Raw genomic sequence first — 24823 nt, forward strand, 5'->3', positions numbered from 1 at the left:
GTTACCATGACAACTGTGCGTGATCCCACGTGACCCCCAACAAAAAAACAACAACACAAAGGAAAGAAAATAACGTTGAAAAGTCCTTTTATCCAAAATTAAAACTGAAAAGGTTTTTTTGTTGTTTTTTTGTAAAGTATTCTGTTTCTGGTCTGTCATTTTCTTACGTTTATGGCAAATTTTCAGCGCTGGCCAGCTGACGAGGAACAGGAACTCTGGCTGCGAAGATTATATAAATATAAAGCAGTTCTTCGCATTATGTTATCATCAATTATTGCTCTTAACAACAACTACTGTTCAACACTACTAGGCTACTACTATTCATCATCATCATCATCATCATCCTTAAATAATAATTTTAAAATAACTTTATTTATGGAGCGTTTATATAGAGTTTCCAAAGTGCTTTTTTATCAGTAAAAAAAATGTTTAGGGTCGAGAGAGAGAGAGAGAGAGAGAGAGAGAGAGAGAGAGAGAGAATGTGTGTGTGTGTGTGACTGTGTGTGTGTGTGTGTGTGTGTGTGTGAGAGAGAGAGAGAGAGAGAGAGAGAGAGAGAGAGAGAGAGAGAGAGAGAGAGAGAGAGTAAGTACATGGGAGGGGATGGAATTATTTTTCTGTTACTTAATTTTTTTTTTGTTATAATTTGTTAATAATTAAATTGATGATTAATCTCTTGCTACATGCTTTGGCAATAGTGTTTGTTTGTGAACTGTCATGCCAATAAAGCACCTTGAATTGAATTGAGAGAGATAGAGAGAAAGAGAGAGAGAGAGAGGCAGGTTGGCCAAAGATCAAAACAACCGGACAGCCACGAGCCACCGGTTCCTTGTTGGGCAGATGACGTCAGAGCAGCGAAGAGGGAGCGAGCGAGCGCCGACCAGCAGCGGCAGTCTGCGGTGACAGATGTAGCATTCAGAGAACAAGGAAGTGAAGGATATCTCTGCTCGTTTGACGGCAGAAAGGAACACTATTTTATCGGCTTCTTCCACCGCTTTCCGTACGAGGTAAGCTCATCACCGGGAACGGAGGGGTGGCGGTGAATTTTGTCCGTGTACGAGTCCGAGACCGAGGGCTGGACGGTCGGCGGCGGTTTGAACGTTTGCTCGAGCCGTGATGTGGTCTAGTTAGCTGCCGTTAAAGAGAAGCTGGGGGGTCGGTCGTGCTCGTACGATTTATTGACAGTAACAGTTACTATTGTTTCACACAGCAGGTGAAATGAACCGCCGTTCATGGCTGCTACTATTGATAAGCCGTATCGCTTTTCGCTTTATCGATTAACCATCGTTGATAACAGAAGGTTGAGGCTACAAAGGCGCAGTGCTTTTGCTAGGGTCTCTTCGATTAGGGTTTAGTATACGATATCCGAGAAAAATAAGTGAAACGGAGAGAAAAAAAACTGTACTGTAGCTCTTGAAGTATCATCATTACGTCTAAAATCCAGACTCTTACAGTCCAGCAGCTTCACAGTCCACGTATGAAGTTTCAGATGCTCTTTTCATACTCAAGTCTGAGTTCGAAAGCTTGAATCGGGTTTGGGTCGGTTGTTCCTGTACGTGAAACGAACTAGAAACGGAGATCAGCTGCAGTGTGGACCAGTGAGTTGGTGAAATTACAACTGTGGTTTCATGTTACCATTAGGTGAAGCTGAGAACCAGCTACAGCCTTGTCCTTTCTCTCATGTTGGCTGGGTTTCCTGGTTGCAACGTCACGATGTGCTCCCTGGTCTCCACTGTAGTATAGAGAGGAGTATTCATGCAGGCTGGGCTACTGTAACTCCTCCAGAGCTTTACAGCAGCTCGGAGTCACATGGATGCCCAAGTGCAGTGATGCTGAGCGGGCTGCCGTGCCAAGCTTGGTCCGTAGGCGGGTCGTATTTGGTTTAAACAAGTAGAGGAGGCAAAGGCAGCAGATTAGAGAAGAGGACTTGTGAATGGAAGGTCGCCAGTTTGAATCCCAGAGCAAATCTGGGTGGGGAAAGTGAATGAGAAATGCTCTCTCCTCCCTGAAATACTGTTGAGGTGCCACTGAGCAAGGCAGTTCACCCCTAGTTGCTCCTGCTCAGTGACCAACAGTAGAAGAAGTTATTCATAGTAGAGCTGAACAATTAATAAAAAACAACAACAACAACAACGAAACTGCAATATGAACTTCTGCAATTTCCAAATTACAGAGGCAGCAATTCATTAAGAGAGAGGGGCATCCAAAATTGATTTCTAAACTAGGTATTTTAGAGCTCTGGGTAATCTAAGGTCCACAAATTAAGTACAATATTGGTGAAAACCTTTCATGGGCGATAATTCAATATTATCGTTTATCGTCTTTCAGTGGAATCATTGTGATGATATGAAGATATTTTGATATCGTGACACACATTTCTGCTGTCTAAATTGATGATGACAAGCAAATTTTACTTAAAAACTCTCATAAAATGAGGTATGGTAGGAATATTATTTGAATATTTCTGTTTTGTTTGACATCACACCTAACATCACCATTCGGTTCAATGGGATGAACATTAATTTGATTATTTAACGTGATTTTGCATACATGAACCATATCGTGATATATATTGATATCGAGAAAAATCCTTATGATTATCGTAATATTGATTTCCACCATATCGCCCAGCCCTAAGCCATCTTGGTAGGTGTGAATGGTAAAACACCATATTGGTAGGAAATGCATGTGACATCATGGGAATACTATCATAATACTGTGCAGCTCCCAGGTGGGAAAGTGTGTAGGATCAATGTCATGATTTGCATTTTTTTTTTGTCCAAGTCCATTATTTTCCCCACATAAATATCAAATAAAAACATGTAATATGTCTACAATATCTGCTTCTTGACAAGCCAGTTCGGTTTTGGTGTCCCAAAGTCCAAAAATGTCAGGTGATGCAACCTGAACATACACAAAAAGATCCAAACTGCAATAAGAAGATTTTCTCAATTACAATTCTGGTTATATGCATGTTAGACACTACAGTGATTAACGTTTTTAGGTTTTCAGTCGTGGTAAAGAAGAAGAAAGTGCATTATTTAAAATGTTTATGGTTGCATCACTTGCCATTTTCTGGGTAGTAGGATCAGGATCAAAAGATTATTGCTGCCTTAAACGCAGTTTAAAACAAATGTGTATACACAGAATACATTCTTACAGACTTAAAATTGCATTTTAAATCCATCTTGGTTCAGTTTGTTTATGGTCAGATTTTTTTTTCAAAATACAGTTCAACCAAATTCCTTATGACCACACATTTTCTTTGGGTTAGTGTTCAGCATTGTGTTTGCATGAACCTCTGTAGATCATCACAAGGCTTCCCTCCTTATTTAGGTTTAAGTTTCTGACTCGACTTATTCTTGTGTTAAACTTTGATATTGAAACCTGGTTTTTAGACTCGGATGGAACCGGGCCAGATGTGGATTAAGCTGAGCAAAATGTCAGATGCAAGATTTGTGAGATGACAGATGAGTCGGTGACACTGGCGGTGAAAACCCACACGTTATGGTAATTTCACCATTTTGGTGTCATCACTGATGGATTGTTGTCGACCTCCCCCTGTCTCTCTCTCTTTCTTTATCTCTCCTCCCATACTCTCTCTGTCTTTACGTCTCAATCTGTTTCCCTTCTCCCTCTCTTTCCCACAACCTCCATCTTCCTCTGACTCCTCTCCTCCTCCCTCTCTCTTTTCTCACCCCCCCCCCCCCCCCTTTCTTCCAGACTTCCTGACTTTCCGTCCAGCTCCAGTGAATCCTGTCGGCCATGTGTCCCGGCGCTGCCGATTTCCCAGCAGCCTCCTCTGAGGTGGAGCTGAGCCGAGGCAGCACCGCAGTGTCTGCCACCTCGTCCTGAGATCAGATCTGCCGTCCATCACTGTCACCGTCTTTGTCAAAACTCGAGTCTCAACATGGCCCCTATTCCTCCTGGGATCCGCCTGCTGGTCTCCTTCAACAGGGACCAGTGGTGAGTCTGAATCCGAGTCTGACTGCCGTGTGTGTGTGTGTGTGTGTGTGTGTACATGCCACTGATAACTCTAAAGCTAACCATAGTACGTGGTCCACTAACCATCTCTGTCTTGTTGTAAACACATTTGATTAGCATTGATATTCGATACCGTGGAAAATATTGCGATATTCACAAAATATTGCGATACTCAATATTATTGAATATCAGCCCAAGCCTAGTCACAGTAACCTAAATTGGAAACCAATCTACCTCATCAGGCTATTCACTTTATTCACTTTTCTAATTATAATGTTGCTACTACAGGAAAACTGTTGCACACACTGAAAGACTCAGAAAGAAGAAAGAGTACTAAGAAAGGAAAACAGCTTCCCCATACTTTAACATTAAAAAAAAAAAAATTAAATTGTTAAGCTTTCAGTCCTACATGAATTTCATCAGGACATGCCCACATTTAACAATTATAATGTTGCTAAACGGATTTACACTCCCATCACAACAGTTATCAAACTTAACTTTGACCAGCAGGTGAAGTCAGTGGTTAAATTGTGCTTTCTGCAGAATAAAACTTCGTAATATCTCGCCATTCAGCCTAAAAATACCGAGATATGATTTTTGGTCCATATCGTCCAGCCCTACCTGGTTGTTATAGATTTGGAGATTATTCGAGCACAGCGGTAGCCGTGGTTGCTGTTCGATTTGTGACGCAAAGCCTCTATTAGTTTAAGTTTGAGTGAAAGTGACTGCTTGCCAACCGTTTGCCAGTCCGTCTTTTTAACACGCAAAACACAGTTCTGACCAAGTCCCAGTCCTGCCGTGTAAGTTTGCCTTTTGACAAAAGAAGTGTGTTTCTTTGTGTGCATTACAGTGCGTGCGTCCATCTGTCCCTGTCTGTCTCTGTCTATATGCCAGCGTCTGATATTCCTCTGTGCCTGTCTGTCAACCCTCAGCCTCTCTATCATCACGCCTCTGTGCATCAGTCCACAAGGCGGAGTAATTACAACGGTCCACACCGGCAGCCAGTTCCTGTATCCGCGAGCTGGCGAGTTCAAACACCCGGGGCATTGTGTAAACCAGATGTTCAGGTTTCTCCGTGACGGATATAATTTCGCGGCCCCACCGGTGTGCCGGTGTGCGTGGCATTCCTCCAATTTATGTTTACTTAACGTTGACATTTTAAGCATTTAGCTGACTCACTTATCCAGGGAGAGTTACACTGAGCAGCAGAGCAGTACAGCAGTAGAATAAGCTTCAGTTTCTTAGACCAAGCAGCCAACAGTAAAGAATCTAACGGACAGAGAACCCTGGCGGTAGATTTAATGAAATATTCCTGTGACTGTAGAAATGATCAGGTATGACAGAGAAGCACTGGGCAAAAAAGAGAAAAAAAGAGCTGAGGAGAAACAGAAAGGATGTAACATTTAATTTCCTGGTTCCTGGTCATTTCCAGGTCTTGATCAATTTAAAAGTGTGTAAAATGCAGTACTATCCTGATATTCATAAGACTACACATTTTCTGTAGTCTTAGACCGCTGTCATCTCACATATTCTGATATTTGCTGTAATGAATAATCTTTACCTCTAGTGACACAGTGAGAGTTAGTAGGGCAAGACGGCTGTCTGCTCACACCAAAATCTTGATATCAAATCGAGAAGTGAAGGTCTGGAGAAAGTCTTGAATTTGGAAATTGAAAGCGCGTAGGAGCCTTGTAATTCCAAGACAAGAGCATACTGGAGCGAGAGGAGAAGTGGGTGAAAAGTGAAAAGACGACTCGCCTCTTTCTGCCTGTTACAAACACTCTGTTATTACAGGGATTTGTCTGTACAAGCTTGTGTTGAGGATCATCTTGTATTTTTACACCCCTCATACAAGTTTGCCTCAATCACTCTGAGCAATGTAAATTATTATTTTCAAACAGCCTTCAAAATGTGTTTCTCAAATCCGTTTCTCAAAAATGTTGCACATTAAATGATGATACCTCTAGACATTGGTCCAGGTCAAGTTTAACCTAAATAATATATTTTGTCAGAGCGTAGATTTCAGCTTCAGTGAGAACTGTGCACACTGCTCACAAGTTGTGAAATGTGGCTTCAGGCGCCCTGGTCATACAGTAGATCATGACAAAGCACTACTGTATATATATACAGTACTGTGCAAAAGTCTTAGGCATATGTCAAAGAAATCCATAAAGAGAAGATGCTTTCAAAACTTAATGAAATGAAAAATCAAAAATTTGCAATAAACAGCAGTCTACTGACACGCTAATGCAGAAAACAAACATCTAAGACTTCTAAGAAATGTATATAAAAAATCTAGGGAGCCTAAGACTTTTGCACAGTACTGTATATACACATATAGTATTGTGTTGTTTAAAAATGAATATGAACTTGTTTTCTTTGCATTATTCGAGGTCTGAAAACACTGCATCTTTTTTTTTTTATTTTGACCAGTTGTCATTTTCTGCAAATAAATGCTCTAAATGACAATATTTTTATTTGAAATTTGGGAGAAATGTTGTCAGTAGTTTATAGAATAAAACAAAAATGTTGATTTTACTCAAAACACATACCTATAAATAGTAAAACCAGAGAAACTGATAAGATAGAGCTGTATATATATATGTATATAAGCCCCCTATAGCACATACAGTATCTGCTATTGAAATACGGGCTTGTGTCAGAAGAGCTTACTGGCTGGGCGACAGTGAAATATTGAATAGTCCCAGTGTGTGTGCAGGCTGATAGGGGCGTAGGGGGGATGGACTGTGGATTAGTGTGTTTGCTTGGGAAAGCGTCTGTATACTGTGAGTCCTCTTCTGCTCAGGCATCGCTGTCTCAGTCTTTTTTTTTTTTTTTTTTTTTCAGTTTTCATTCCACAGCTTTAGATGCTCAACTCTCATTTCCAAAAGGGCAGTGTCCTGTTCCTCCACTTCATTCATTCATTTCTGTAAGACAGGTTTTCTCTGCTTCCAACGTTCCTTCATCTTCAGTGATGAATTTCCTGCTTTTCCACTTTCAACTGCCGCTGTCTTGCTCTTCTACCATTATTTCCACCTATTTAGTTTTGTCCTGATGCTCCGTCCTTCTTGTGTGTGTCCAGGAAAAAAAACCCCAATTTAGATCATTTTTAACCTCAGATTCAGATTCCTTTACTGTCATTGCACAGAGTACAACGAAATTGAGTGTCAATCCTGACGGTGCATTCACACATAGCAAACAGCAATTAAAAATAGAATAGTTCAAGCTAAACTAATTAGTTAAGAGTGCTAAAATATAGGCTTTAAATAAAAATATAAAATGTAAATATTTCTGTAACCTGTAAAACAATACAATACGGTATTTTGTTCTTTTACAGGAACCTATCACTATCACTCACATGGACAATCAGTGTTCCTGGTGTCGGTGGCTGAAATCAGGGTCATAAACCTTTTCCTGTGTATGCTGGGAAGATAGACTGACTTCTATATACAGTACATACTGTGTGTGTGTGTGTGTGTGTCTTTCTGGCAGGGGAGGAGGGAGGAGCAGAGAGACTGGTGTCAGTGTTGCGTCACAGTGCTAACTAACATGGTTTTATGGCCTTGGGGATCAAAGAGCATTTAACACAGCGCCACTGTCTGTCCTGCTGCTTAGCAACACATCTGACATCATTTAATTGAATCCACCAGTCGAATCGTTGGCCATACACATGCATTATGTATTGTGATTTCGATATTTTTTCAGATGGATTATGTGCAGCTTTAGTACATAAAGCGCTGTCTGTCGTACACAGAAAGGCCATCAGTGACAGTTGAGGTGGAGCGGTATGTTGCCAGCTGTCTAGCTGTTGATTTCGGTCGGCCTGCTATCCCCACAGTTTACGGACACACACACACACAGGAACACACTCGCCACATGCCGTCCAGCTGTTGCGTAAGTGTGTGTCCAGTTGCTCTTCTCGAGCAGCTCTCAAGTCCGTCTCCGGTTGGCGGTGCAGAGCCTGGAAAGCCGGCTTAATGCCTTCACTCCGGGACAGATGAGAGGTGGACTTCAGGCTCAGTCATCATTTGCCAACTGATAAAGAGAGATGTGACATAGGGCCCCGCTGTATCTCACACCCGGCACAAAGCGCAGCGCAAGTGTCATTGCTAGTTTCCGACTGACGCAGTTGTCATTTTCACGCCCAGCGCACACGTTGTTTAAATAGCAAATGTACTTGCGCCCATCTTTGCGCCCATGGGTGTGTTGGTCTTAAAATGAGGTGTGGTCAGGAGCATTGTTGGCGCATCGCTATCTTGAGGCAGCGGAAAGTGATTGCGCCATTCACCAACAAAAACCTGGTCTAAAGTCTGGCGTAGTATTTTCCTGCTATTTAAAGGGCGCATTATTCAGATAGTAAGATGCGTCTCTCTCTCTCTCTCTCTCTCTCTCTCTCTCTCTCTCTCTCTCTCTCTCTCTCTCTCAAACACACACACACAAAGTTACCATGCAAAATAGAAAAATAGGGTCATCTACTATGAAAATTTGCACTTTACTTCGTTCCTAACATGTATTTTGTTGCCAAATAGCCATATGCTTTCACCATTACACAATGCCAAATGCGCAACGTGCATGTCCCGTTAGCCATCATCACACATTGCCAATTGCTAAATACGCAACCGACAACCAAGAAAATCAACACAGTAAATATGTAAAAAGCACAGCCCACCCGACGCACACACACATCTCCATTGGATTTGGACTCGCCCTAAATGCACTTGTGCCATGCGCTTTAGACCATGCACCAGGGATCGTTTAAATAAGGCCCAAAGAACCAACAATTTATAAAAAGTAATGTTGTCTGACCTGCCCCGGATCAGGAGCAACTGTTTCCCTTGAAGGTGAAGGACTTTTGGAAAGTTCACTCATGCTGCAGTGAAATACTGAAGTGCATTAATACTTTAAGGATTTCTCTGGAATGCACAGACGGGTTGTGAATAAGATGCAGTGAGTTATGTTGATATCATGAAACGACAGATCAGGGAGTTTATCTGCAGACTTTAGTGGTGTCGGCCATGTTGGTGCTAGAGAGGAAGAGTCTCTTCACTTGTGTAGTCTGTGGTTATAATGGGACGCTGTTTGGGAGTCAATATTATTGTGACGTCAGCAAAACACTGATGATGTCACTGCAGGTCGTGGATACATCCAAGGTTTTGAATGTATCAGGGTTTGGGCCATTCTTGAATTGAAATGAGAATGCATGGTAAATAAATTCAATTCCTTGGAGTTGGCATTGGAATGTGTATGTCACCCAGGAAACAGAATGTGAACTGAATTGGAATCAGGACGGGAAACAGAATTGAATTCCATTCATTTCCATGAAATTCCACTTCTAAGAGAGTTTGTCTCGACTCGCTAAACATTATAAATCAAACATTATGAATCAAATAAAAGACAGTTAAACAAACCAAATACAGTCATTTGATGCATAATGATTACACGTTCTGCATGGTAAATGGTATTTTAAAATGGTATTTTGACACACATTTCGCCTTTAACAAATATTGCGCCTCCTGCGATTTGAAAATTGCAGTAGGCCATATTGCGATTTCCATAAAATTACGATTAATCGTTCAGCCCTACTGTCCATTTTCTTTTATTGTTTCATTGGCTGTGCTCTGGTGCCAGATTTTAACTGACGGGGTTATGACAGACGGATTTTTTACTTTATTGAACTTCTGTTAAGGTGGATTATGTTCTAACTGAGCTGCCTTTGAGGTTTTATTGGACCAATATGTCTCTTTTTACCAGTGACACGTCTGCAGGATAACATTCCTGTCACTTCTCAAACATCTTCTTTAAACCCCAGTTGCATTATAAATAGCATGCGTATCATTGCGTACCTTCATATTTCCCAACAGTTGCCTCTGTGGGCTCAGGCGTGTCGTAATGTGCCGAGAGGGCAGAGCGGTCATTGTGGCTCGTGTTTTTATACGCTTTTTATATTTGCTTTTTACACAAGAACATGCTGGAAGAGGACCAGGAAAGGCACAGTGCCAGTCACACACCTCCCCGTGTCTCTTATTGTTTCACTAAGATCCACAAATAGCATCTGCTCTGTATAGTTTCTGTGGGCTGAGACCTGGAGTGACCTGTGTGACAGGATTGTTGTCGGGTTAGTATCTCTTTATGGCAGTGAAGGAGGTCAGCTCAGTTCATCAGACTACTTTTTAAAATTTCACAAGTGGAGGGGAAAAAGTTTACTTTCTTTCTTTCTTTCTCTCTTTCTTTGATTCTTATTGAGACCTGACAAAGACCCAGTAGAGTTGAAACACTGTCGATGTAATTCTATTAAATAAAGGTACCATTGGAGCATAGTGTGCCGGTTCTGCGCTTTGTTCTTTCTCCAGATTTTCCCTTCCCTTCCAGTCATCCCCCACTTTAAACTGAATTGAACGTCCCAGTTCCATTCATATTTGACAGTCCAGAGTTAATCTTGTATTATTATTATTATTGAAACCTGTGCTCAGGGCTGCCCCCTTGTGTTTCCTCCCTGCAGGTACAGAGCTCTCACCTTCACCCTCACCTTCCTGCTGTACACCAGCTTCCACCTGTCCAGGAAACCCATCAGCATCGTCAAGGTAACACACACACACACACACACACACACACAAAGCAGACTTGAAACTTGAGCCCGGCGCTTTCTATGAACATTCACCACCCTGTACTACAACACCCAGAAGGGAATGATTATATCATATATCCCCCACTCGTAACAAAACATGAAAAAAGTCAATGGAAGGAGGTGAACAGGTTGAGATGGATGTAACTCTGCTCCAGGCGGTGCAAACTGAGACGACTTGAATGAGAAATTCACCTGATACAGTAAAGCAAAAGCCAATGAGCTGCAACCAAGACTCTGTTCAGACAGCTGTAACTTTATCCCCCTACCAAGTATATATTCAGTGCCTGAAATTCATTTTTCAAAATGGGGGGGGGGGGGGGGGGTACTACTTGTGAGCTGAACTACAGGTCTTACGTTGTCCTATTCTTACCCAGAGGTGGTAGAAGTACACAAATTCCTTACTCAAGTAAAAGTGCAAATACTCATCCAAAGATATACTCTGCTAGAAGTTGAATCTGCCTCACGTTTGATATCACCCTGATATTTAATATGCGAAAAAAAAAGTCCAGCGGGTATTTGACCAATAACACAGAGCGTTGACATTTGCGCAAAAAGTAAAAAAAAAACAAAAAAAACAAGCTAGATTCCCCAGAGAAGACAGAAGTAACACTTAATGCTCTTTTGGATTAAGAAAAAGTAGTGAGGTCCTTAGGTTTATAGACGCTCAGTGGGAACAGGAATAAAATCTGTAGAAAACGGAGATACTAGCTCTAAGATTGAAAACGTCCAGCGAGAAAAAAACGTAAACTCTTGCACGATGTCTGAAGCACTCTAAATCCAGTAAGGAGGGAAGAGACTAAAAGCTCGAAATTTAAAAAGCCGTTATTGTCATGAAGACCTTATGGTGGAAACTCAATGTTAGAGCTAATATCTCAGTTTTACCCAAAGAAGACGTTGGTCCTGGCTGCCAAGGCTGGCTCACAAAATGATCAAATGCAAGCAAGATAGAATAGAAAATATAATGCTGAATGGGGCTGAACAATTAATCGAAATTGTATTGAAATCGCAATATGGCCTACTGCAATTTTCAAATCGCAGGAGGCGCAATATTTGTTAAAGTTGAAATGTGTCAGAATAGCATTTTAAATTAAATATTGTGGTGCTGCAGAGATGTCCTGGCCTACACATCATATTCTACAGACTTAAGAAAACATCTTTGTTTGGTACAGATCCCCGCAAAAATCACACCATAATCATTTTACTACGTTTTTCAATGAAAATGAGAATAATGATGTAAAAATGATCATTCCCTCTAATATCGCAAATCATATCGCAATTGCAATATCAGTCAAAAATAATCGCAATTAGATATTTTTTCAAAATCGTTCAGCCCTAACGCTGAAGCACAGATTCAGGTAATCCACATTGTCTCATCATTCCTCACCTTCAAAAAAAGAAATTGACTAAAAAAAAAAAAAAGAAAGTGCTTTCTGTTTCTCATTTTTCAAGCGACGTGATCAAACGTCAAGTGAATAAAGAACGTAGGATTAGACGGTGTGGTGAACTGAACTTTGGACCGGTTGTTTGTGTTGACAGAGCGAGCTTCATAAGAACTGCTCGTCCGCCAGCGAGCTCGCCACCGCCATCAGCAGCGGCGGCGGCGGCGGCGGCGGCCAGCAGCCCGCTCTCCACGCCGACATGGACTGCAGCTGGAAGCCTTTCGGTTCGTACCTGCAGGAGGGCTGAGATTTCTAGGGGGCTTTGGAGGATTTCAGGGGGGGGGTTTTTCTTCTTTTTTTTGGTTGTATTTGGATGCAGTGGAGCTGTCTAAGCGTTTTGTTATGTCAAGATTTATATCTTTTTGGCCCATGATACTGACGGTCTGCTGTTACACTGTTATACTGATACTGTCTGTTTAGCACATATGCAGCAAATTTTCACTTTGCACTTCTTGAGTTCAACCAATATGTTTTTTTTTTGTTTTTTTTAAAGCCGATACCAATATTTGGTAACACTTTATAATAACCATCATTACACTTTAGTTAATAGTTATTTTACTGTTAACAAACAATGAAATGACCATTAATAATGTTTACTAATTATTAGTAATGCTATAATTTATGTTATTGTATAATTTGTTTGTGTAATATAAAATCATTTGTTTATAAATTATATATTGTATCATAGCTGATAAGAGACGGTAAAAAGGGTAAAAAGCTATGATACAATATATAATTTATAAACAAATGATTTTATATTACACAAACGAATGATAAAATAACATTAGCATTACTAATAATTAGTAAACATTATTAATGATCATTTCATTGTTTGTTAACAGTAAAATAACTATTAACTAAAGTTTAATTAACTATCAATTTACTATTTATTAATGATGGTTATTATAAAGTGTTACCCAATATTTTTGTTTTGAAGCTGCTGATAGCTGATATTTTGTGCTGATATTCACTATCTTAAAATGTTTCAATTTTCATGCCAAAAACAAAGTACACATATCCAGTGTTTTCCCCCCAGAATGATATTCTTGTCAGGGTGGAAAAGCCTCTGAAGCAGCATTTAGACCAGTGGTTCTCAACGTGGGGTCCGGGGACCACCAGGGGTCCTTGAGGGGGTTCAAGGGGGTCCCCAGCAAACGGTTGAATTGTTAAACGTCCCCATTATTTCATTTACAAGAAGTGAACACAATTAGAGAATGTAGAAGAATGACTGTTTTGATCATAGTTTCTCTGTTATCTCTTTACCTGCAATACAGATAGTCATGGAATTCTGGACAAAATCATATCTAACAATAAAAATATTCTCAGATTTGGGTCCAAGAGACAAAATCTCATCAAATGGGGGTCTGTAGCCCTAATGTGGACTAAATTAGGGTCCTTGATAAGAAAAAGGTTGAGAATCACTGATTTAGACCATCATGGGACACTAAAGCTCTCCAATGAAACAAGGAAGAGTGACCCACCACACCTAATATGGAAGAGAAACTCTGGGATAGGTTGCTTCCTTTACATGAAAAAATAACTCATGAAAACATTATTGACCAATCAAACGAATACATAAAACGTGCAAAGAAAATAAAATGTCATTGCAGCTTTTACAGGCTGTTTTTATGTAGCTGGTGAGGGAGGAACCTGGCCAATAACGGATATTTAGTAAAAGGCCAATAACCATGACTGTGTATGTAACATGATGCTGTTCTCCTGTCTCTTCCCAGATAAAAGCAACTACAAACAGCTGCTGGGAGCCATGGATTACTCCTTCCTCTGTGCCTATGCGGTGGGCATGTACCTCAGGTGAGGAACGGAGAGGAGAAGGGGGGGGGGCTTCATTCATCTCAGAGGGGAAATCAGGTCACTGCAGCAGCAAAGAGTGGAGGGGCAGATTAGGGAACAAAGAGTAAGAGATACCAAAGGATATCGATAAAAAGAACAAAGGATAAAAATACGATAAACTGCCAACATTTTTTAAGATGGTGTCTTCATGATGCCAATAAAAAATTCAAGCCCTGTATTTGTTATTTCCCTTGGTCTTTCTTTACCTTTCTTTCCTTCCGTTGCTCACCCTCCTTTCCTGTCTTTCTTGTTTTTCCACCAAAGCCCCTCATTCTGTCGCTTCGTGTTACCATATTGTTACTGGTGTGTGAGACAGTGTAGCATCAACAATACTTCTCAATAGATTTGAACTCATACTGCGTACTATTTAGAAGGTATTTTGTATGGAAAGAGCTTACTGCCAGCAGAGGTTGTATTTTAATTGCATCAATTTGGATTTCTCTCGGTCTTATTGAACTGTTGAATTAGAAAAATCAAATCTGCATGAATGAAGCTGAATTTGACTGAGGAAAACCAGATTTTAAATGATAGTCAATCATTAAATTCAATAATAATTACATTCAATTTCAAGCGATCACATTCAATTTCCTATTGTGTCTTAGAAATTCAATTTGTGAATTCATTTATTCAGCAAATCATTTTTTATGCATTCAGAATTTCAACATGATAAAGTGAAATGTGTGCAATTCAGATACAAAGTGTGCTCGAGTAATCTCTTTCCATCATTTTGAATATACTGACTAAGTACATTTTGAAGTTGAACTGCCAATGAAATGCCAGAAAAACTAGTACATGAGTACATTTAAATGTTATATACAGTATATTTATATATAAGTGATAGCCAATATCTGGCATATCTGGACGTAATTCAGTACATATAGGTATATATGTTACCTACATGTGTAAATCTGATAATGCGATTGTCTTCCAATGCATATTTGCATGTCTGGACTCATTTCTGTGTATTTATTGTCCCATCTGAACACCTGATAATAGTATAATAGAATAGCTAGCGAACTTATCAATATCACAGTTCTCTGCTGCTGCAATGATCCAGTTTCCCCACTGGGATCATTAAAGTTTTATCTAATCTAATCTATTATTAATGTTTCATTGACGTTAAGGTTGGATTGACATTAATATGTATTCCCTACCGCACACATTTGATCAGGTCATATAACACATGAGATTCCAAATGAGACAGAGCTTAACTGGAGGTATATATCTTTACAACCTGTCTGATCGGAATATGTTGTTGTGGTTAATGTGATGTCATCACCGCGCGCCCCTGCAGCGGCATCATCGGGGAGCGCCTGCCCATCCGGCTGTACCTGACGGTGGGCATGCTGACCAGCGGCCTGTTCACCTGCCTGTTCGGCCTGGGCTACGTCTACAACATCCACAGCCTGGGCTTCTATGTGTTCGTCCAGGTGAGACGGGCAGACACACAGGGATCCGGGGTTAAATACCTTGCTCAGAGACACTTGGGCAGGTGTGGGGAATTGAACCCCAAACCGGTTCCTCCTGTTGGTGGATGACCTTGCTTGAATCAGAATCAGAATCAGCTTTATTGGCCAAGTATGTACAGATACAAGGAATTTGACTCCGGTTATTCGTTGCTCTTAATGTACTTACACAGAATAAATATATAGCTAAAAACAAGGACAACAAGATGAACAGAGGTAAACCTAAACATTTAACTACTATGTACAAATATGCATATATATAAAAAAGTATATATATATGTGTATATATACATATATACATACAGTACATACATACATACATATACATATATATATACGTGTGTGTGTGTGTGTGTGTGTGTGTGTACTGTATGTATATATACACACACACACACACACACACACACACACACACACACACACACACACACACACACACATATATATATATGAGAATCTGTGGGTGCCCTGTGCACAACCATGCTACTCCTCCAGGGTGCAGCCAGAGCAGGAACAGTACAACATTCAAGATCAAAGTAATCCAGCGCACACCAGGATTGTTCAAATCGACTTTTTAGTTGAATTCATATAAAATATTGGGGCAAACAATTTTGCATTGTGGCTTCTTCAGGTTCGCTCTAAGAAGAAGGAAGAGCGAACCTGAAGAAGCCACAATGCGAAACGCGTTGTTCGCCATTAATTAAACTAAAAAGTCGATTTGAACAATCCTGCTGTGCGCTGGATTACTTTGATCTTGAATATACATATGTATATATGTAACCAACACTAGGACAATAGTGTAACATATGTAAACAACACTGGGACAATAGTGTAACATGTAAACAACACTAGGTCAATAGTGTAACATATGTAACCAACACTAGGACAATAGTGTAACATATGTAAACAACAGTAGGACAATAGTGTAACATATATAAACAACACTAGGACAATAGTGTAACATATGTAAACAACACTGGGACAATAGTGTAACATATGTAAACAACACTGGGACAATAGTGTAACATATGTAAACAACACTGGGACAATAGTGTAACATATGTAAACAACACTGGGACAATAGTGTAACATGTAAACAACACTAGGAGTGTAACATATGTAAACAACACTAGGACAATAGTGTAACATATGTAAACAACACTAGGACAATAGTGTAACATGTAAACAACACTAGGAGTGTAACATATGTAAACAACACTAGGACAATAGTGTAACATGTAAACAACACTAGGAGTGTAACATATGTAAACAACACTAGGAGTGTAACATATGTAAACAACACTAGGACAATAGTGTAACATATGTAAACAACACTAGGACAATAGTGTAACATGTAAACAACACTAGGACAATAGTGTAACATGTAAACAACACTAGGACAATAGTGTAACATATGTAAACAACACTAGGACAATAGTGTAACATATGTAAACAACAAGTGTTATCCAAATACAGATAACAGCACAGATAGACGTACACATAAATGCATACACACATACTGTATATTTACACGTACATATAGACAGACTACACACACCAATACATGAACACACACATGCATTTATGACTACATGCGTTTACACATACACACACACACACACACACGCACACTGTACATTCAACCAATAAATACAGCCCACTCTCGTTATAGTCTTTAAACAAGCACAAGTAATATAGTTAATCTTGGGAGCAGTAATCATTTTAAATTAATCCTACCTAGTAACAAAATTTCCATTTTGCTCCAAGTTTGCAACAAATTTACAGGCTGAAGATTGATCTGCATCATGTTATCCTGGTGTTACTTTAATACCTAGAGCAGTGATTCTCAACCTTTTTCATGTCAGGGACCCCTAATTTAGTCCATATTAGAGCCGCGGACCCCCATTTGATCAGATTTTGTCTCTCGGACCCAAATCTGAGAATATTTTTATTCCTAGATATGATTTTGTCCAGAACTCCATGACTGACTGTATTGTAGGTAGAGAGATAACAGAGAAACTATGATCAAAACAGTCATTCTCATATATTCTCTAACTGTTTTAACTTCTTGTAAATAAAATAATGTTGAAGTTTAACAATTCATCAATTTGCTGGGGACCCCCTGGAACCCCCTCAAGGACCCCTGGTGATCCCCGGACCCCACGTTGAGAACCACTGACCTAGAGTATTAGTTCTAGTAGCAGCAGGGCATATTTTTGAAAGGGGCATAGCTTCAGATTTGGCCCAGTCGATTTTATATCCTGAAATTTGTGAGAAATTTGCACTGACAGATCACATTCCAGGAAGAGCTATTTATTCAAGCTCTTTATTCAAAACACGCAGGAGGTCACATGGCCTAATAAATGCATTCCTCGTGCTTTCTGAAAACCTCTCGCCTCACTGTGAAATGTATTTTTCCCCCTCATTTATCCTTTCCCTGTTTTTCAGGTGGCCAACGGCTTGGTCCAAACCACTGGCTGGCCCAGTGTAGTCACCTGCATCGGCAACTGGTTCGGCAAGGGAAGGTGAGCTACAGTCAGACCCGGACTGAATCTAAACTCTCGTGAAACACTCGCTGTCATACACACAAAACCAAGAGTGTAGCGCGCTTATAAAGGAAATAAAGAAACACCCCACAGAATTTGCAGATTTTCCACAAATGCAGCACAGAAGCTTGTCAATGGATTTCATTTGAGCCTCTTTAAAATTTTAAAAAAAAAAGTAGATTTTGTTGCTGACATTAAGTGACAGAGTGTCAGGTTTTATGGCGCTATCTTTGTAAGCTGATCTAGTCTTAACACATTGTAACTCAATGTGACAAGAGGGTTATATGACCGCATGATAAGAAGCTGTTAGAGAGTAATATCTAATGTAATATAACTTGAAATAACATGGGCATTTTGTTAACAGTTAACAAGGCAGGTAGCACAGGGAAAGGTCACTGAGTGTGGATGCACAGTAGTTACACAGAAAGTGGGTTCACCAAAAATGTAAATTACAGTATGATGCTTCATCACAAAATAACTCCTGGAATGTGTTGAACATACAGATTGACGATATCTAACAGTGTAAGAGTATCTTGAGTAAAGTGTTGTCACTTTAACATGTCGTTATTCATTCAGGCACACTGCTATTACGAGGATAGTTTCCCCTCAGTCAAGGAAGATGCATTTTCATGAAGGAGAACTGGATTTCCCTCACTGTTTCTGTTCTATTCTGTTCTGTTCTATTCTGTGTTTTCCTGCTTCTCTCCCTGCCTGTCTCTCTCCTTGCCTGCCTCTCTCCCTGCCTGTCTCTCTCCCTCTCTCCCTGCCTGTCTCCCTGCCTCTCTCCCTGCCTGTCTCTCTCCCTCTCTCCCTGCCTGTCTCTCTCCCTCTCTCCCTGCCTGTCTCCCTGCCTGTCTCTCTCCCTCTCTCCCTGCCTGTCTCCCTGCCTGTCTCTCTCCCCGCCTGTCTCTCTCCCCCTCTCCCTGCCTGTCTCCCTGCCTGCCTCCCTGCCTGCCTCCCTGCCTGCCTCCCTGCCTCTCTCCCTGCCTGTCTCTCTCCCTCTCTCCCTGCCTGTCTCTCTCCCTCTCTCCCTGCCTGTCTCCCTGCCTGTCTCTCTCCCCCTCTCCCTGCCTGTCTCCCTGCCTGTCTCCCTGCCTGTCTCCCTGCCTGCCTCCCTGCCTCTCTCCCTGCCTGTCTCTCTCCCTCTCTCCCTGCCTGTCTCCCTGCCTGTCTCTCTCCCTCTCTCCCTGCCTGTCTCCCTGCCTGTCTCCCTGCCTGTCTCTCTCCCTCTCTCCCTGCCTGTCTCCCTGCCTGTCTCCCTCCTTGCCTGCCTGTCTCCCTGCCTGTCTCTCTCCCTCTCTCCCTGCCTGTCTCCCTGCCTCTCTCCCTGCCTGTCTCTCTCCCTCTCTCCCTGCCTGTCTCCCTGCCTGTCTCTCTCCCTGCCTGTCTCCCTGCCTGTCTCTCTCCCTGCCTGTCTCCCTGCCTGTCTCTCTCCCTCTCTCCCTGCCTGTCTCTCTCCCTCTCTCCCTGCTTGTCTCTCTCCCTCTCTCCCTGCCCGTCTCCCTGCCTGTCTCACTGCCTGTCTCTCTCCCTCTCTCCCTGCCTGTCTCTCTCCCTCTCTCCCTGCCTGTCTCCCTGCCTCTCTCCCTGCCTGTCTCTCTCCCTCTCTCCCTGCCTGTCTCCCTGCCTGTCTCTCTCCCTGCCTGTCTCCCTGCCTGTCTCTCTCCCTGCCTGTCTCCCTGCCTGTCTCTCTCCCTCTCTCCCTGCCTGTCTCTCTCCCTCTCTCCCTGCTTGTCTCTCTCCCTCTCTCCCTGCCCGTCTCCCTGCCTGTCTCCCTGCCTGTCTCTCTCCCTCTCTCCCTGCCTGTCTCTCTCCCTCTCTCCCTGCCTGTCTCTCTGCCAGGCGCGGTCTCATCATGGGCCTGTGGAACTCTCACACCTCGGTGGGAAACATCCTCGGCTCTCTGATCGCTGGATACTGGGTTTCCTCCAACTGGGGCCTGTCCTTCATCGTCCCGGGGCTCATCATCGCCGCCATGGGCGTCGTCTGCTTCCTCTTCCTCATCGAGCGTGAGTACAGCCTCCTCATTGGCTGGATGAGGAGGAGGAGGAGGGGGAGGAGGGGAAGGGGATAAGAGTGGATAAAGACTTAGTGCTGTATAAATGGGTTCTGGCAAGGAAGCAGCAAAATTTCTTCGCTCCTGAAATTGCTTTTCCACTGTATAAAATATAAAAACATCCAGACTTTTTAATCAAAAGGAAAGTAAAGCAGATGTTACTGATCGATTTTTCTCTTTGTGTGTGGATGAAAAACGTCTGTTTTGTAGTTGTTGTATTTCTCTCTCTGAAATTGTCAATCAATCAATGTCATCAATGGCCTCTAGAAGAGAGAGCGTTTGTTTCGAGTCAAAGTCTTTGTGGTTTGCGGCAACATCTTTTCTGTGTTTAAAATAAGAATGGTTCATGGCAATAAAAATGAAAAAGAAATTGCATCTCAGAGACCTCACAGTTTTAATGGGAGGATGACTTGTGTACCTTGTTGCTTCTTGTTTTCCCCTCTAGATCCAAATGACCTGAAAAGCATATATGCTCAGAACTCTTCCCCCAGCAACAACGTGAGTACAGAGTCTGTTCCTTCTGCCTTTTTACCTTCCAGGGAGTTAAAACACAAAATTGCCTTGATGCTCTGTGTGTTTTATGATCTGTTTGTGTGTGTGTGCATGATGTTAACTGTTACATGTTTTGTGTCAGCATCTGCTGTATACTAGTTAGATAATTCACGCTTGTGTTTTATACTGTGCGTTTGTCTTTTCTGTGTGTGTCAGTCTGTACTAGGGATGGGCATGAGTACTCGAGTACTCGATTTGGACGTCAGTATTCGTTCAACGGTTCAACGTATAGAGTGCTCGCATTTTTTTTTGCTTTGTAAAAAAAACATATGTATATAATAAATATAAGCGTAAATTGACCCTGTTCTATATTAAAAGTTAACATTCTTTAGACGGGACTGCTAGCAAAAATGATAGATCTGCGCACGCATCGTTACAGGATCTAACGTTACAGCCTGTGACGTTAATGTAACGTTAACTTTTTAATAGATTTTTCTTATTTATGTTAACTTTGAATTTATGGTTTAATAGGCTAATTGAAGCCTGGTTGTTCAATAAATGAATTTCAAATGGCACTTGTTTTCCGTTGTTGGCCAATTTACATAAATGTGAAAGCAGTAGATAGTAATAGATATTCTTACAGGCCTATAGCCTACGAAATTAACTGTTTAGCTGTTTAGCCAAACTTTGGTTCCGCTTGTGTGTTTCTAACACACCTAACTGCTTTTTCGCTTGGGTGTTAATTTCGGACCATATTCTTACGTTAGGTTTTTTTTTTTGCGAGTACTCGAGTACTCTATAATAATTTAATGCGAGTACTCGAATATTGAAATTACTTAAAATGACCATCCCTAGTGTCTCTGCATCCATTAGTGCCTCAGTGTGTGTTTCAGCTCACTTCAAGGTTCCCACCGGTCCTGACTTTTCGTGAATATCATGAGATTTTGAGTATGGAGGACCACAAGTGTCACGGAAATAGTAATAAAGCATTTCATTAATTAATAACTAATTGTACAATAAAAATAGGCATTAATACATTTGCTTACAAATTAATGTATTAATCTATGAATAAATAGACTAAATTACAAAGTAATTCATTATTTGATATTTTAATGGGCAATAAAAAGAGGAATTATAAAAAGAATTTACAAATGAAATATTAATCCATCAATAAATAGTTCAAATTAAAAAGGGATTTACAAAAACAACCATAAAACAGTCATTAAGTACATCATTTAAAAATACATTAATGAATTCATAAATAAATAATGGAGTTTAAAAATTTGAAAATGCAGTTTAAAAAGAGAAATAAATAACTGGATTCACAAATTGAATTAAGAATACAGATTTTAATCAGGCATTTAAAAGGGCAATATCCTTTCCCATTTGCATTTCCATTTCCCTGCTGCTTTTCCTTTTCCTAATAGCTATTCGATTAATTCATGAAATGCTTTATTACTATTTCCGTGACACTTGTGGTCCTCCGTATCTGAGAAGCATATTCCAGATAGGGAAAGTCAGGGAATTTGATCAGTTCTCTTGTTTCACATGTTTATTGCATTAGATGGTGTTTTTTAGCTGCTCAGACCAGATATTCAGATAGCTGCTTCTACTGCGCCTGCAGAGGAACTTGCCAACAAATTTAAAATCCCAACTTTTGCCTTCTGCTGTGGCGGTGAAGTGAAACTGGATGAATTAATGCACACACATAGGTCTGTCCACTTCTCCCTCTGAGTGTCCATTTTGGAGTCTGGGAGAAAAAAAATGTAATGCCGGATTTTGGTTTGGCTGAGTTATTTCAATTCCTATGTAATACTTTATGCAAAATCGAACCTATTAGACATTTTGAAATATCGAATATTAAACGAACAGTCACACAATGCTATTTTATGGAGCGATTGTATTATATAAACGCACATGACGTCCTGCGATACCGACCGGAAATGCTTTTTTTTAGACCACAGTGTGAACGCAGCGTGAGGGTCGTGTGTGGTGAGCGCTCGGCGTGGTGCGTGGCAACGGTCGCCATGGCCACCGTCGCCACCCGGGTGTCTGTCTCAAGCAGCAGCCGCTTGAAGCGTGGATCACACATGGAAACGAGAGGAGCGCTGAAGAGATAGTCCCATGACCTCTCTCTCTCTCTCTCTCTCTCTCTCTGAGATCCCTCTGGTCTGTGTCCTTTGTGCAGATAGGGGATTCAATCATTTGAAATAGATTGCTGTGGAAACATGTGCCGCCACTGTCTTGGGAATCGAATTCCATCAGAGCTTTCTCTCTTCTGTCTCCCTCAAAAAGAATAAGACTACTAAAGATAAATGGACTGTCCACTCCTTAAAATTCAAGTAGTTATCTGAGACATTTTCATAAAAATAAATGTCCGTTTTGCACCTGTCTATCTCCAATTGATAAAACACAACAGTGATTCAGCCTATATCCAGTTCCTGAAATCTTTTTATATTTCCGGTTTGTTTGGAATGAACAGAAGAAGAAGAACTGGGTAGTTAGCGCCTTGTCTTTGCTCTTCAGTTTGATTCTCGTTATCCTACGCCGTGATGAAAATGAGAGCGTGTGATAGAGAAGTGCTAGGTAAGGAAAGAAAACAGAGAGAACAGAAGTGTGACAAGGCCTTCGTGACTTTACGATTAAAAGGTGGGCAGCAGAGCCTGTCCTGCTGAAAGGCCAGAGGTTTGATTCCCATACCAGCCCATGTGTCCCGTCACTGAACCCCCTACCTGCTCACTAGGGATGGGAGGATATAAGATTTTATCTTTTATCGCGATAAAAACACTAATTTTATCTTGGTGAATTTCCATTATCGGGATAATCGTGAATATCCTCACATGAGCGTGATATCCTCACGAGTGACTTGAAAAAGCTGCCTAGCTCACTAACGTGCAGTCCTATTGATTTACTGATTTATTTTGAATTGCCATTTGCCACAAGCCCGCATCTTTATATCCCCCACAAAAAAAGTTAAATCGGATGTGTGGAAATACTATGGAACTATGGATATGAATCTCTCATTGTGATTACCTGCTGGGTGTTGGCGAGAGGCTGAATCTGTCCTTGTTTGTTTTGCACTAAAAAAGGATGTTCACAAAAAAAAGATATGTGTCCTATGGTGCAATAAAAATATTTGTTTCTTAACTAAATGTAAGGTAAAGTGATTCCAGTATGTTTTAGTGCCATTTTAAGAGTTTTAAGCATATTTTGATGATTATCAGGATAATATGTGTTCATATCGTCCCATGCCTACTGCTCACTCAATGGAAGTGGCTCTGGATGAGACAGTTGGCTAAATGCCTAAAACAGGACTGGACTGAGTGGAATTGATGTGAATTGTAACTCGGCAATATCTCTTTCAACAGGTGCCAGTCAAGAATTGGAACGGAGTAAATGGACACACTGAGGTGTATCTGCAGTACAAAGAGGGCAAAACCCAGGTGTGTGTTTGTCACTGTGTGTGTGTGTGTGTGTGCCAGTGCAACATGTACATGTGGTCTGTATATGTATCTGTGTGTTTCAGCCATACACTAGCTTAAAGGAAAAACCCAACATTTGGTGTGTTTTTATTATTCCTCTGGATAACTGGCCAGATGTGGGTCAGGTTTTGGTGTCAGTCCTCGGAATCAAAGAGCGAGGGCTTCTTTCTAGAGGGAGAAATCCATCGTAGAAGAGGAGAGAGACCGGTTTCTCCACCCACAGGAGCAGAGAGAGATCAGTCTTTGGGTAGCGTGTGAAATCCAGCGCCCTCTGGAAGAACTCTCACTCTCTCAGCTGAACCATCACACACGTCAAGCTATTTATACAGCCGTTCTCCCACCTGTGATTGAAAGCAACAAGTTCCCACCTCTTTTCTGAGGGGTTGTCGGAAAGGCATTCTGGGAAACGTAGGAAATCACTAAGTGAAGTAGAAGTGGACGAGGCAGGTTGAGGGAAAGGGGTTCACCGAAAATGTAAATTATGACGCTTCATCACCAGATAACTCCTGGAATGTGACTGATGATATCTAACAGTGTATTTCTCCTTAAAGCCCAACACTGTTGTCACTTTAACATGTCATTATAATTCATTCAGGTATACTACTATTACGAGGATAGTGTTCTTAACAGGAAGGTCAGTTTCTTCAGTGACTCCAGGGTTTGTTTGTTTTTTTATGTGGGCTTGGCCAGCGAGCGATGGGTCACATGTAGGGGGAATGTTGGGAAATCTGACACGGGTCAAACAGTTGCAAACGACCCCGAACGCTTCTTTTAACCTTCTTGGAGTGCCAGCCGGGAGGGGTTTACCACAAAGTTGCTTTTCAAATACTTTTCTTAGCTTTCCATCACTTATTGCATTGGCCAATATGGCAAACCGCGCCCAT

The 24823-nt window shown here is 41.2% G+C and overlaps 1 protein-coding gene across 1 annotated transcript; it reads left to right on the forward strand.

Annotated features, from left to right (window-relative positions):
* Positions 1 to 911: 911 nt before the first annotated feature.
* On the forward strand, positions 912 to 24573 carry slc37a1 (solute carrier family 37 member 1; the record flags this gene model as incomplete). The annotated part of the gene is made up of 12 exons (XM_071538608.1): positions 912 to 1005; positions 3397 to 3508; positions 3722 to 3964; positions 10482 to 10563; positions 12144 to 12270; positions 13780 to 13858; positions 15192 to 15327; positions 17812 to 17888; positions 19752 to 19918; positions 20411 to 20463; positions 23826 to 23900; positions 24535 to 24573. Coding segments are annotated over exons 3-12 (891 nt in total), but the record flags the coding sequence as incomplete, so codon positions are not given.
* Positions 24574 to 24823: the final 250 nt, after the last annotated feature.

The sequence above is a fragment of the Centroberyx affinis genome, unplaced genomic scaffold (assembly GCF_046629955.1).
Source record: "Centroberyx affinis isolate AG114_WGS23_722 - 3 ecotype Tasmania unplaced genomic scaffold, CSIRO-AGI_Caff_v1 ptg003313l_1, whole genome shotgun sequence".
In the NCBI taxonomy this organism is placed as follows: Eukaryota; Metazoa; Chordata; class Actinopteri; order Beryciformes; family Berycidae; genus Centroberyx; species Centroberyx affinis.